Source organism: Desmodus rotundus, chromosome X, assembly GCF_022682495.2.
Source record: "Desmodus rotundus isolate HL8 chromosome X, HLdesRot8A.1, whole genome shotgun sequence".
Lineage (NCBI taxonomy): Eukaryota > Metazoa > Chordata > Mammalia > Chiroptera > Phyllostomidae > Desmodus > Desmodus rotundus.
The window spans coordinates 99,106,792-99,120,013 of record NC_071400.1 but is presented as its reverse complement, the minus strand read 5'-3'; the positions used below and the strand labels follow the sequence as shown (position 1 = coordinate 99,120,013).

The 13,222-nt window shown below is 49.3% G+C and overlaps 1 protein-coding gene across 1 annotated transcript in view; it reads left to right on the top strand.

The window, feature by feature from the left end:
• Positions 1-12,932, top strand: part of LOC139440241 (steryl-sulfatase-like) — a 113,574-nt gene extending 100,642 nt beyond the window's left edge. The window contains exon 11 of the mRNA XM_071220346.1: positions 12,641-12,932. Within this exon, the coding sequence (XP_071076447.1) occupies positions 12,641-12,765 (125 nt within the window). The 3' untranslated portion in view covers positions 12,766-12,932. The remainder of the gene's footprint in view (positions 1-12,640) is intronic.
• Positions 12,933-13,222: the final 290 nt, after the last annotated feature.

Genomic DNA, 13,222 nt, shown 5'->3' with positions numbered 1-13,222 from the left:
ATGGCATATAGCAAAATCCTGCGCTCCTCCTTCCAAGCTTTGCTCTTGATGTGTCGAGTGCAGTCTTTGAACTTGGGAAGCCCTTTCCTTGGTTGTCAGTGCCTGACTTGCATTGTGAGGCCATGTTTAGGTCCATTGTGAGTCCTGGTGTGTTTGTTAGCTCCCAACCCAGCCTTTTGTACCCTGCTTTCTTGTCGCCGCCGCAGAGCCCTGTGAGTTCTCAGCACGTAGGACTGATGTTCCTTCTGAGGCAAAACAGTGGAATGTGCACGAGGCCACCTGGCCCACGGCTCTGCCCTTTCTCCTTCACCTCTTGGCCTCCTGTTCCCCACCTGCAGGGGATGCTGCACCAATACCAGGGGCAGGGAGAAGGAGAAGGGATTTCCCTGTCTCCCTCCTGCCACAGCTCTTGGTTGGAGTCAACATCTTTTCGGACCTTGCACACAAGCTTCTGGGCGCCTTCACAGGCTCTGGCCGCAGCCAGATGGCATCTTCTCCCTGAGCTCTGAGCCCCGTTCTGGACACGTTCCCTCCTTTCCCATGATGCCAGGTCCCCAAGCACATGTCTGTCTGGCCTAAGCACGAAAGCATCTCCAGCCACCCTCACCCTTTTTCTTGTTAACCACTCTACCACCTTGGAAACTGATTGCCAATATGGGATTCTTTGTGTTGGATGGACCAAAGCTGCCTGTCCTTTGTGAACCATACCTGACACAACCATCAAGGGCTGTGGTAGGAGCAGGTTCCCCCAGCAATCCAGTGCGCCCCGAGAGCAGAGCTATAGTGTCCGTGGCCCCCACGATTCAGCTGCCCTGGGCCCACGCCCCTAACTGTGTCGTCGTCCAGGGCACCTGTCTGTGTTCTTGGTTAGCGGGGTGTCAGCAGACGTGATGCACGCAGACACTTAGTAGGGCTTCAGGCATGCCGCCTGTGCTGCTGGCTCACTCCTCCGCCACGTAACACACCCTGGGCAAGGTCTAAAACATCCACATGGGGGGGAATTGGCCGCCATTCCTCCAAGGTTTCCCGAAGATCATCTATATACCTGCGGCCGAAATGCTGTAGAACCCCAACCAGTTGTGTAGAACACAGTCTCGAGAATGTGTTAAAAACAACAGTGCAATAATAAAGGCAGTTGGTTTTATTTGAGCTGATTCTTATCAAGAGGATTCGTTACTGTTGGATTTCTTCGACTTCTTATTTTTCACAGTGTGCTGCGGAGAACCAAGAAGGATGTGTATCATAAATCATTTCTCAAATATACTTTGAAAGAGAATGTGTTTTCCATGTTGTCTACTCATTTTACTAATTTTGTGGGCTCCCCTCAGGCCCTTGGCTTTCACTTGGACCTGGGTTCCTTCTATTCGCAGACAACACTAACCTGGATAAGCACTCCTGGGTCTTTCCTGACCCCTGCTCGACAGAGTTCACCACCCCCTTCCTTGTCAATATTCTATGAGAGACCCATGCACATGCCATGAAGGGTGTGGGCGCATATCTCTGCCTGCTTCCGGAGAGATACTTTCTTACTCACTTCCTGTGTCAGGGAAGACACATTGTTGCAGTTCAGCTCCTGCTCCTCTCTGCGTCCCCTCCCCTCTCTGCATGCCAGTGCATGGCTCACAGTGAGTGTGCACTGAAGTCAGGTTCAGAGTAAAGTAGCGTGGATTCCACACCTGTGATGAGTCGGGGCTACCGTAAGAATGACAAGGAGAGGGAAGGTAATGCACAGAGTGGTAAGAATCGACACAGAGGCGGAAGCCTGGAAAAAGGAGGAGGGAGACTCCATGTATTAGGATTCAGTCCTTCCACGCCCCTCGCAAAGTTTCTAGGTTGCACTAGCACGTGGCACCCATTTCCGTCCCATCTCTCTGGCGCAGCATTCAAGCCCATGAAGGGGAGGTCCTTGGGACATTTCCCACATGCACCTCCCTGTCGGAGAGTCAGCCGCCACCCTTCTTTCCAAGTGAGGAAGGGGTCGGCCAACGTCCAGTGACCATCGGTCCTCCTTCTCTAAGCTCTTTGGTCATACCCCCCACCTTTCAACGCAGCACCGGGGCTGCTGACCTCTTAGTATACAGTTCAGAGGAAGGAAGGAGGGAGGGAGAGGAGGAGAGAAGGAAGGAAGAACGCAGGGAAAGAAGGCAGGAAGGAAGGGAGGGAGGAAGGAAGGAAGGAAGGAAGGAAAAATGGAAGGAAGGAAATAATGCCCTGCAAATTTCAGAATCGCTTCTACTTATGTGCAAGGTTCTACTGTGTTCTCTGTGTTGTTGTTAAAAGTTTTAACCCTGTTCCCACGCTGGAAATGTGGGGCATTGTTTTTACTGTGTGGTATATCCTCGCAGGGATTTAAACACTTTCCTGAGACAGGCCATAGTGGATTTTAAGTGTAAAATAAGGTCAAAAAGGTGAACGATGTTATTCTGAGCTGCATTTTTCTCGAACATGACTCCTTCCTGGGCGCTACGAAGTAGCCAAGCTCCCCAGGGTGTATTAACGGGAGACCTCTTCCTGTCTGCGGGTAGCCACTCTGAAACTGATAATTTTGTCTACCAGGGCCCTCTGTCCACCTCTCTCTACTCTCCCTGTCATCCCCTGAAATTTCTAAATTTGGTGACCCCAAACCCATCCATCCGTCTCTGAAAATAATTCATTAAAAACAAGACCTTTTGACGTCTTTTCGCTCCCCTTGTAAGTCATGCAAACAGAAACCTACATTTTCTAGCTTTACTGAGAAGTGGGAGCGCTGGACAGAGAGGTAGCATTGGAAAGTCAGTTTCGATCCCGTTAATCCACTGCAGGCGTTTCCCTTTTTGTTTCCGTGTTGGGACTCCCTCCAGAAGCCTTTGTAAAACAAAACGGGGATGCGATAGAAAGCCCCTGAAACACCAGTGTGAGACAGCAGACTGTGTCTAGGGAGAGAGACAGGGAGGGAAGAGAGAGAGAGAGAGATTACTTGCTGTAAACTGAGGTTCTGTGTATTGCTTCTACGAAATCAGGAGGTAATAAGAAGAGAAAGACGGGGATGCAATAGTACTTAGAAGAACAGATCAAGCAATTCGTTGTTCTGTATTTTTATGTCTCTGGTGTAATTTCCTTGCCTTTAAGCTTTCTAGTCTCTTGGGCATGCGCAGAGTCAATGCAATCTATTCGAGATACTTATTGAAGATCTGTGTTCTAATCGATGTAAAATTCATTTTCTCAGTTTAAAATCAACAGCCGATTTTAGTCCAGGCCCCGCATAAGAGTCTAAAACAAATGAACACATTTTACAAACGCCGTACGTGTGTTAAACGGGATTGGGGATTGTTTGCTCAGCTTCCAAAGGTTGTGGGCAGGCAGTGCCGAAATAGATGTGAGTCTCAGTGGAACTTCCAGTGAGGAAAAGCTTGCCCAATGAAATAAATACACGTGCCAATGAGAGAAAAATGTTTCTCATAATGGACAAGCAGGGCACATACACACTCACTCACATAAACGCATGTCACCCACAATTATCATTAAGGAGGAATATGGGCATGGCTTTGCCATTATTCCAAAGTATTGCAAAAAGAAGTGGACTCTTCACATTGCACGCCGCCACGCAGCTAACACATTGCTAGTGAGACCAGCAGGTGTTGCTTTTGCCAATTCCTCCTGGACTCAACTCGTGAAAATAATGGTGGCTGACGTTACTAAGCACCAGTTATGAGCCATGTACCGAGCAATTGACATAGACTATTAACGCTTTTCTAATGCTAGAAACTGGTGTTTTCCTTATTTTTTATATTAGGACATTCATAGAATGGATTTCTTTCCGATAATAAACCGAGAGAGAGAGAGAGCTGCAAACGAAGTCCACACACTTTTCTGGTGGCGATCCATTTTTATTAGAGTGTCAGGCCGTTCATCCGCTTGTTCATTTGTTGACTCACCAGTGTTTTGGGGCTACCTGGAACAGTGCCTGCCGCACAATCATGTGTGATCAGTAACTATTTGTTGAATAAATGACTGAGCAATTCGCCGGCAAGAATCGATGCTTAGAGCTAGGAGAGGCACAGAAGGCCCCCATAAGGATATGACCCTCAGTCTGACGTTGGGAGTGCGCCTTACATGTGAACGCAGCAACTGAAGACAGACGTGATATATGTATAAAGAGGGGGTTCCTGGGGAAAGACATAACTTGCAAGTGGGTGACCGGGAAGGACTAGTGGACAAGAGGACGTAGTAACTCGACCAGCATGGCGGTGAAGAAGCCAATATCCGTGGAAGGGAAAGAAAATGCATTTCCATGGGTCAGAAGGATCGTAAGAAATTTGCACAAGGTCAGGCTGGGAAGGGCATTCCCTCCAGTTATCCAAGAGCAAGAAGCATCCCCTCAGAGCCCATCTGAGAAGATCTGTGAGCTTCCTCATTAGAAGGAGTGCGGCGGGCAGAATAATGCAGGGCCCCTTCCCTCACCCCGGAGATGCCCAGGCGCTCACCCTGGACCTGGTGTGTTGCCCAGTGCGGCAACAGGGACCATGCAGGGGAGACTACGAGAAGCACCTGGAGCTCAGGAGGTGATGCTGGGTGCTCCGGGTGGGTTCCCTGTCATCTCAGGGCCCGTCTGGCAGCAAGACGGGAGGCCGAAGGTCAGACACACGCTCAGTGACAGCAGCAGCGGTCAGAACAATGTCCCCGGGAGCCAAACGAAGCGGGCAGCTGCCGGAGGCCGGACCAAGCTGGACACTCAGTCTCTCTGGCCTCCTTGCACTCAGCAGCTCGATGTTACCCCTTCTGCCCCATGTCAGAGTCACGGCTCCCGGGTCAGTCAGATAATAACCATACATTGACTGAAGCCACTAAATCTGTGAATAACGACGGGAAATGAATCCAGCAGGCTGGCCTTTCAGATGGGCATGCTTTCTCTCACGTGAGGTCCTTTCTGCCTGTGCCCGTGGACTTGCTCTGCACCACAGAGCCACCCCGGTAGCCGCAGAGCATGAAGCACCGTGTCCCGACTCCCATGGACATACGTGAAGTCCCGCAGCACCGCGCTGCTGGAGATGTTGCCCGGAAGCCTGACCCTTGGAATCCAATCCGTGCTTCGTCATTGGCTTCCCGTTGCTATGGTACCCACATACATGCGTTTCATTTTTCCTCAGGGCAAAATTGTCAGCTCACACGTTTCAAGAAAGACATGCCCCTCAGCATCTCCTTCTGGGAATGCAGACGTGCACATTCCTTTTTTTTTCCCCCCAGAAGTCCGTATGTCGGAAAATCATCGCAATGAGACTTCACAACCTTGGGACAGAAACGGCCTGAGGTGCACGCACTTGGCCTTGACTCTGTTCATTGATGGTGTGCTAACCTTTTGTTTCCTGGTTTGCCACAGTGAGTCCGGAATTGCTCCCACAGAGACACGAGAGACGGGAGCAAATGGAAGAGCATCGCCTTCCTTATCTCCCTGCAGTGTCTGTGATGAAAAATGAGCCTCTTACGTGATCATAAATAATTATGACATTTTCTGAGCTGGATAAAAATGCCCCAGTCAAACGCACAGCCTTGAAGGATTTACCAGGATACATGGACCATGCACAGTGTTGGTTTTTTTTTAAACTTGTCCACAGTTACGTTCTTCGGTCCACTGTGGAAAACATTGCAGATTCTTTACATTTCTGTGAAACGCAAGAAATCTAGCTGCTCTCCCAATTTAATATAAACTTGTCAGGATTTTTCCCCTTGACATCCACCCGGAGTGAACTGATGCCACCCCTATAAACTTAATTGGAAAAGAGACTGGTTTCCAGTCCAGTGATGTGGTGGCTTTTGACGCCAGGGTTCTCAACATTGTGCTTTCTTTCCTGGGCTTCAGCCTCTCACCTGGAGTCATCACACCGATGCTTCCTCCTCTCTCCGTCTTACCAGCTTCGGCCCTGGGGTCCCTAGAATGAGCAGGTGTCCTGAAGGCAGCCAGCCCCCAGCTTCCGAGATTCTTCCCTTGGTGTTGTACCCACTGGGTTAGAGGCTTTGGTGAGCAGCATCCAGCTGCAGGTCACACGGCCCACGAGCACAGCCTGATACGGCACTTGGAACCCGGGCCCATTTGGCCTGAGCGTTCGTGATGCGTCACGAAGCAGGGTTATCCGACTTGGGTTTTTCAGGCCCCCGGAAGCCTACTGATGAGCTCGTGAAGGCTTCAACTCTTACTCTGAAAGATACCCATCGTTAGAATCAATTCCTGCCTCTTAGGTAAGCGACGCCGGTGGTCTCCGGCTGATGGTGCGCCCACGTCGGGGGACCCTTCGCAATGTCTGGGGATATTTTTGGTGGTCACACCGGGGGGGCACATGGCTGCTACTGTCACCCAGTGGGGAGAAGCCAGAGATCACACAAAGCACCCACCACGCCAGGGACGAACCCCCCATAACCGGTCAGAAATGTCGGTGTCCTGCCCACGTGGATACGCTCTGAGCAACCTTGTGCTTCATTTCGTCTTAATAAGCCATTCCCCCAGCTCTGCTTTTAGCAACGAATACGTAAATGGCCCTTCACTATTCTGCAATTGTCCTGTGGACATCAATATTCGCCCCTGTTGGGCGTGGCATTGAAACCAGTTCCTGATTTCTACCAGTGCCTCTTAACTTCTTTTCAAGTCTTTGTTTATAATTTCCCTGTGGGTGTTTCGCTGTTACAAATGTGTTTCTTCTTTGTCATTTCTCTGGGCATTGCGCTGTATGTGGCCGCTGCGGGACTGTTCCAAGAGGTGCTCTATGCAGTGAGTAATAATAATGGCCGCATTTCCCGTGCCTATCTCTAGCCACTTCAGGAGCAACAGGAAAGGAACCCCAGAGAAGCAGCTGACAAAGGAGTCCGCTGGTGTCTTGGTACTCTGCCTGTAAAGAAGCACAGACAGCCTTGCCGGGTAGTGAGGGACTGGTGGATTATTTGTGTCTGCATAAGTATGCGTTTACTGCTTGAGTGCACCTCACCCTGGGCTGCATCCAATTTGTCTTCATTTTACAGTTTATTCTGTTGATTAGAAAAGGTTAGAAGATTAATAAGTAGTCATGGCTGATGCATTCTGTGGGCTGCCCGGTCAGCTGGGTGAGGGGGTCCCCCCGGCCAAAGGGACGCATGCGAGCCTCTCCAAGGCATCGTGGGACGCGTCTGATGAAGTGCTCCTCACAGAATGTGCTCCACACGATGGCCGGTCAGTGATTTCCAAAGCCACACAGACATTCCCACTGGCTTTCTGCTCCGCCTGCACCGTGCACCGGCCGTCTCGGGAGGGGCGAGGGATTATTAACCGAGGGGAGGCCAAGCACAGGAGTGCCTTCCAGCTGAAGATGTGGGGCAGTAGCAACAGTAGTATCGACGCACACAAGCAAACTTCCGACCTGTCTAGGGTTTGGGGGGCATCTGCCTTCCTGTCGTCTCCAATCATGAGATACTATGTATCTGCACCTCTCACCGTAACCTTGTGCCCACTGAGTCGCCAACACTAGTAGAAGCTCCACGTGTTTATATCACAAAGGTGCAACATTTGGGGAGCTGGGCAAGGGGCAGCTGTCAATTTTGTGCTCACTCATATAATCAGGAACCATTTTTGCAGAGGACCTGGCACAGCGATTTTGGAAACAGTATTTTAACATTCTGACACTTGAAGAAAAAACATTGAAAAGTTTCCACTTAATAGATCATGGTACCGCCTTAACTGAATGTTCCTTTTCTCGGGTTCTTTCAAAGTGTATAGACCAGGGTAAGACGGAGAAACCAGGAATCGCTAGGTCTTTCCTGCCTCATCATCGATGAGCAGTTGGTGTAGGGAAAGCAAAGCAACAGCTGTAACAGAAGGAAGGAATTCAGGTGTCGTAATACAAGGGTGAGGGCAGCTGGAATGATTGGAAAAAAGACTGCTTAGCCGTTGATGCTAACGCTGGGGAAGACAGATTGGGGGGGGGAAACGCAGAGTAATATAAAGCACAGGAATGTGGCATGCAGGCATGCCAGCGGAGGAGGGATGTACCCTACTTCTGGGTTTGAGACAGGGCGTTTGGAACAGAGCCCCACGTTCATGGCCGCTGCCCCCGGCCATGTGACTTTGGGAAATTCTCACAACTTTCATCGGTGTTTGTGCAACAGGAAAACGGCAACACCCACCGCCTACCGTGAAGCGTTGGTCAAGTATCCCATGGAGCCCAGGAAGAGACTTGGAGAAGGAAAAACGACACCAGCAAGCACAAACAGGCGGCAAACCGGGGTAAAGTCGCGGTCACAGGCATTTTGATTTCGCATTGCATTTTCTCGTCGGCGAGGACAGACGACTGCAGCTTCCTGGACTTGCCACGTGGGGGGCTGAGCCTCGCGAGTGGGCACTGTTGAATGAGGGGGGGCCGTGCAATTACAGGTCTTGGGGCTTGCAGACGACGCCATTATTCCCTCTGCAAAGGCACAAAGAAAACTAATTTTTCTCCCTTACTTAAGGCGTGTCTGTAGGTTCCGAAGTAGAACGACTTCATCAGCATTATGTTGCGGCTCCCATCTGGGCATTGCCCATAAGTCCCGAAAAATACGGTCCGTTAGGCAGGATGTTGCTGCAATAGCTAATGCCGTCTTGACTGGGACCTATAAATCCTTCTCTGACATCCTATTATTTCTACTTTTATTTCCAGAAGTTTAAAGATCTGTTGGGGTAGGGGAGACGGAGGAGGTTGCTATAAATACACTGGATTTGGCAGGCTGGATTTTCAGAGTTGAAAAACTTAGTGGCCTCGAACAACACTCGTTTGTTACCGCACAATTTCTGCGTGCCAGGCGTGGCCCCGCGGAGCCCTTGAAGCTCAGCTGCAGTCTCATCTCGGGGATAAACAGAGGACGCCTCCCGTTTCAAGCTCCTTCAGTGGTTCTTGGTGGGATTCAGTTTCTCAAGCGTGGTCGGACTGGGAGCATCAGCTCTTTTGCCCAGTGTTAGCTGGAGGCCTCCCTCTGTCCCCTGCCATGAACAGCCACCGTGGACTTGGATGTCCCCAACAGGGTGCCTTGTGCCCTCCGATCCAGCAAGAAAGTCGGTCCTGTGTGACTTAGTCCTGGAAGGAATGTCCATTTCTTTTGCAATGTTGTTTGGTGGAAGTGAGTCACTATTCTCTCTCCACCCCCCACTCTCTTTCCTTCTCTCTCTCCCTCTGTCTCATCAATAAATTAAAAAATTAAGAAAAAGAAGGCCTTGACTGGGTATGACTGGGTACCTCGGCTGGATATAGCTTCATCCTTATACTCCAAAGTTGCATGTTCGATCCCCAGCCAAGGCACATACAAGAATCAACCAATGAATATGCATAAGAAACGTAGAACAACAAATTGATTGATCTGTCTCTCAACTCAGTCAATAAAAATAAAATTTAGACATGAGACTCTAGGTCCCAGCCCATACCCCAGGGCATGCGTCACACTGAGACTTGAATAGCAGGAGGTAGGGATTCATGGGTAGGGTCTCCTTAGGAGTACACCTTTCCACAGATGTCTGCTCTCACTCAGCGAATCCCAAGGTGGACGAAATGAAGACCAGTGAGATGATAAATTGCCCAAGCTTCACCACAGTTTAGCAAGATGGGACAGATTGGAGCTCATCTCCTTAGAGTTTGCAACTTGCTTCAAAGGCACCCAGAGCCTCCTGTCCTTTGAAGCTAACACCAAGCAGAGGTCACACTTGAACTTGCCTCCTGGCCTCCAACATCACGGTCACAGCGGGTGGAAGAAATCACACAGGATGCCCACACGCCTCTCCTGGGGTGTCTTTTCCTTTGCAGTTGGTGATTAAACCCTACCTGCACACATGACCTTCAAAACACACTGGCAGCCAAGCGATGAGAATTTCCTTTAAAATATGCTGGTGTCGGTTTCACAAACAACCCAGTGTCACTTCCCGGAGTGATGACCTTGAGATCAGAGCCGCCGGTCTGCCTGCCTACTCAGCTGCGTGGTTTTCAGGGAGTCGGAGATTATGATGCGCCTGGCTTTTATTTATTTATTTATTTCCGACACTTGAAAACTCTTTTCCGATTGCGTTAACGTCAAATGCTTACGCTGCCTATGTTCTCAGAATGCGCCTTGCTTGTTTTCCTTGTACAGTGAAGCAGGTCCCCCGCTTTAAAGACGATTGTTTTGGGGAGAATAAACCCCCAAATGGCACGAAAACGGAGCTTGGAGATAACGGTGTGCACAGCTCTTCCATAGTGTTGATTTAAACCCTCTATTTTTTTAGGTAAGAGTTCCCCGACAAGGAGAATGTAGCTCCGTAAAGTTAAGCTTTGTGTTAACTGGTTACTGATGTTTTTCTCCCAGAATGCCATGGCGGAGAGCTCCAAGCACAAGCCAGCGTGGATTTGTGGGATCATTTTATACAGCTTCACTTCCTATCACATTTTCCTCGAAGAGGTGTGTTTAAAAAGAGTTTGTGAAACGTTTAAGTCAATTGACGATATTTGCCATGTTCCCCCCACTGACGCCCGACTTTCCCCCATTCTCTGCTCTTTTAGCACATTCTGCAAAACAGACTTTCTTGTGTCTGTCACTGGTGCCTGCTAAGTACCACGCCCGGCAGTCTGAAATTACACAAAATAAAGAAAAGCTGAAATCGGAGGACACGAACCCGAGTTCGATCTGCTCTTTCTGCCAGAGAGCTTACGGCCTAGAGAGGGTCTGATTAGGAAATTGCCAAATAAAATAGAACTTGAGAACTCCCCGGGAATAGGAACTTGTCGCTGTGCATTTAAGTTGCCGTGAGCTAGACAAAGAATGGTGAAAATCTCGTCCTGGCAAAACCGACAACATTGTGTTATGCGGGGGTGCCAAATGTTGAAAGAGTTACTGTTGTTTCTATACAATTGGCCAAAACAGCGCATGACTAATTCACGAGGAGGGAGGGATCGGGACGTGCCAGGCCCTCTGTGTTTCGTTAAGGAGACTGAATTTTACCCTGAATATGATCGGTGGTCTTGAGGGAGACGGGACCTCAGGGTGGCCCTGTACACAATGGATGTGGAAGGGGCATCCGTGAGGAAGACTAGGAACGGACAGACAGGGGCGTTGGAAATGACCGCTAGGGCAGGAGGACGTGAGGAGTTGGAAGTCTGAGGAAGGACGAAGAAGAGAGGATGTGGCGGGGCTGGGTGACCTGATACCATTTTCTCGGTGAAAAAAGCAGAAGTACTCAGGACAAAGTCTCTTCCCTGAGGCTAAAGAGCTGACGAAGTAGTGCAGCTCTGGCTCAGCCTGAGTGACGTGGAGCACAAGGAGAGGCAGGCAGGCCCCGGCGATGCTGTTTGTCTGAAGGCATCCTCGGGGGTCTGCAAATGTGAGCTGGTCAGGGGTTGGGGACAGGGGCCCCGGGGAAGCACAGGCTCACAGGAGTCTGATGGGAGAAGACCTGGCTTCAGACATCCCGGGTCCTCGGTCACTCCCCATGCAAAGGCAGCGTGAACCAGGAATGAGAAGAAAGCTCACCCACCCTCCAGCCCTCTAAGACTAACATGGGATGAGGCTGAAATGCATTTCCTGTTCCCTTGAAATCTGTTAAGCCCGTCTGCCCACTTGATACAGTTGCCCTCGATAAACAAACAATAGCACCCCATTAGGAGTGAAACCAGGGAGGGACATTTATGGGAACAGTGTTATTTATCAGAAAAGACACATTAACGTTACTTCTACAATTCTTGTGTAACAATAACATGGGCGGGGAAACAGCAATGAACATGACCTTTCACCCTTTCCAAACAATGACATCCTTCGTAACAAACTGCATCTTTGGCGTCCACATCTTTTTAACTGAAGGAGGCCAATGAGGTTACTAATTTCCTATTGACATGCAAATATATGCAAGAAAAACAGCCAATAAGGGACGGTTGGCAGAGATATACTAATATGTTACATTGGCGTTTGTGGTCCTGGGATAGAAACACTTAGGCAGGAAGCGTTATCCGATTTTTATACACTGCTGGAGGTATTTGCTAAAATTTTCTGTAGTTTTTTTTTTCTTTTTCTTTGCACCTGCTGGTGCAGATCGGCCCCTTAAGTATTCTTTCTCGTGCTGCCCTGTCAGGTGTTGGAATGAAGATGATATGAGCATCACAAAATGATTTATTAACTGTTCTCTGCCTTGCCTGAGATTTTTGAATAAAATTTGAATTCCTTGTTCCTTGGATGCTTTCTAACACTCGCTGGTGAAGCCATGTGGGCCCAGCGTTTTCTCTCTGGAAGTGCTTGGCTGGGAACTCAACTTTCTTAATGCGTATGTGACTGCAGGCATTTTATTTATTCTCAGTTTTTAAGTTACATCTTTCCAGGGATTTATTGCTTGCATGGTTTTCCTACTATCTCTTCAATGCTACAAGATGTTGTGGTATTTCCTTTTTGCTCCTAATATTGGTGACGTCTACCTTCCCTCTTTCCCTGTGTATCGATCAGAATCACTCGTTTGCTCAGTTTGTTGGATCTTTTGAATAACCAGTTTTCTTTTTTTTTTGCCAAATTGTGCTGTTACACATTTGTTTTCTGTTTGGTTAAATTATGGTCTGATTTCTGGGTTTTCTTCCTCTGCCTTCCTCTTCATCATTTACTAATTTTCAAGTTCCGGCGGTGGTAATGAGTTTATTAATTTTCAGTCTTTCTTTGCCGATAGGTGCTGTCTCTCGCAACACCGCTGTATGTGCCGCTGAAAGATGTGGTCCACGTTTGGAAAGCCAAGTGGGACTGAGCGTGCCTACCTGGGAGGATGGGCAAGCATTAGAGTCAACCTCCCAGTAGCATGTGCTGGGGCGATTCAGACCTCATGGGGTAGGGGATGGGACACACCCATAAGCAGAAGTAAGACACGCTAGAAACTGTGCCTGTGAGACATGAAATAATCTCCCACAGTAACTTTGTTATTGAGAGCTACACCCAATATACATAATTATCTGTTGCATATTCTATTGTCAGTGTCTTCTTTCGCCGGCCTGGTGTGGGTGGACCCTGTGTATCTGGAGTGTGAGGCATGAACTCCCCGTCCTCTCCCCCACAAAGCAGCAGTGTGCTCCCGGCTCACTGTGTGAGCAGAGCGTGCTCACAGCTGGTGGTTCTCGCGGAATCACGATGCCTTTCGGTTTGGAAGAGCCTCTCCTGAAAGCGGTGAGGGACAGACTTCATAATCTTGAGTACCTTCCTGCTTTCCTGGGACCGTGACCGTGTTACCTTCCCGCCTCCGTTTCCCACATTTTAGCTC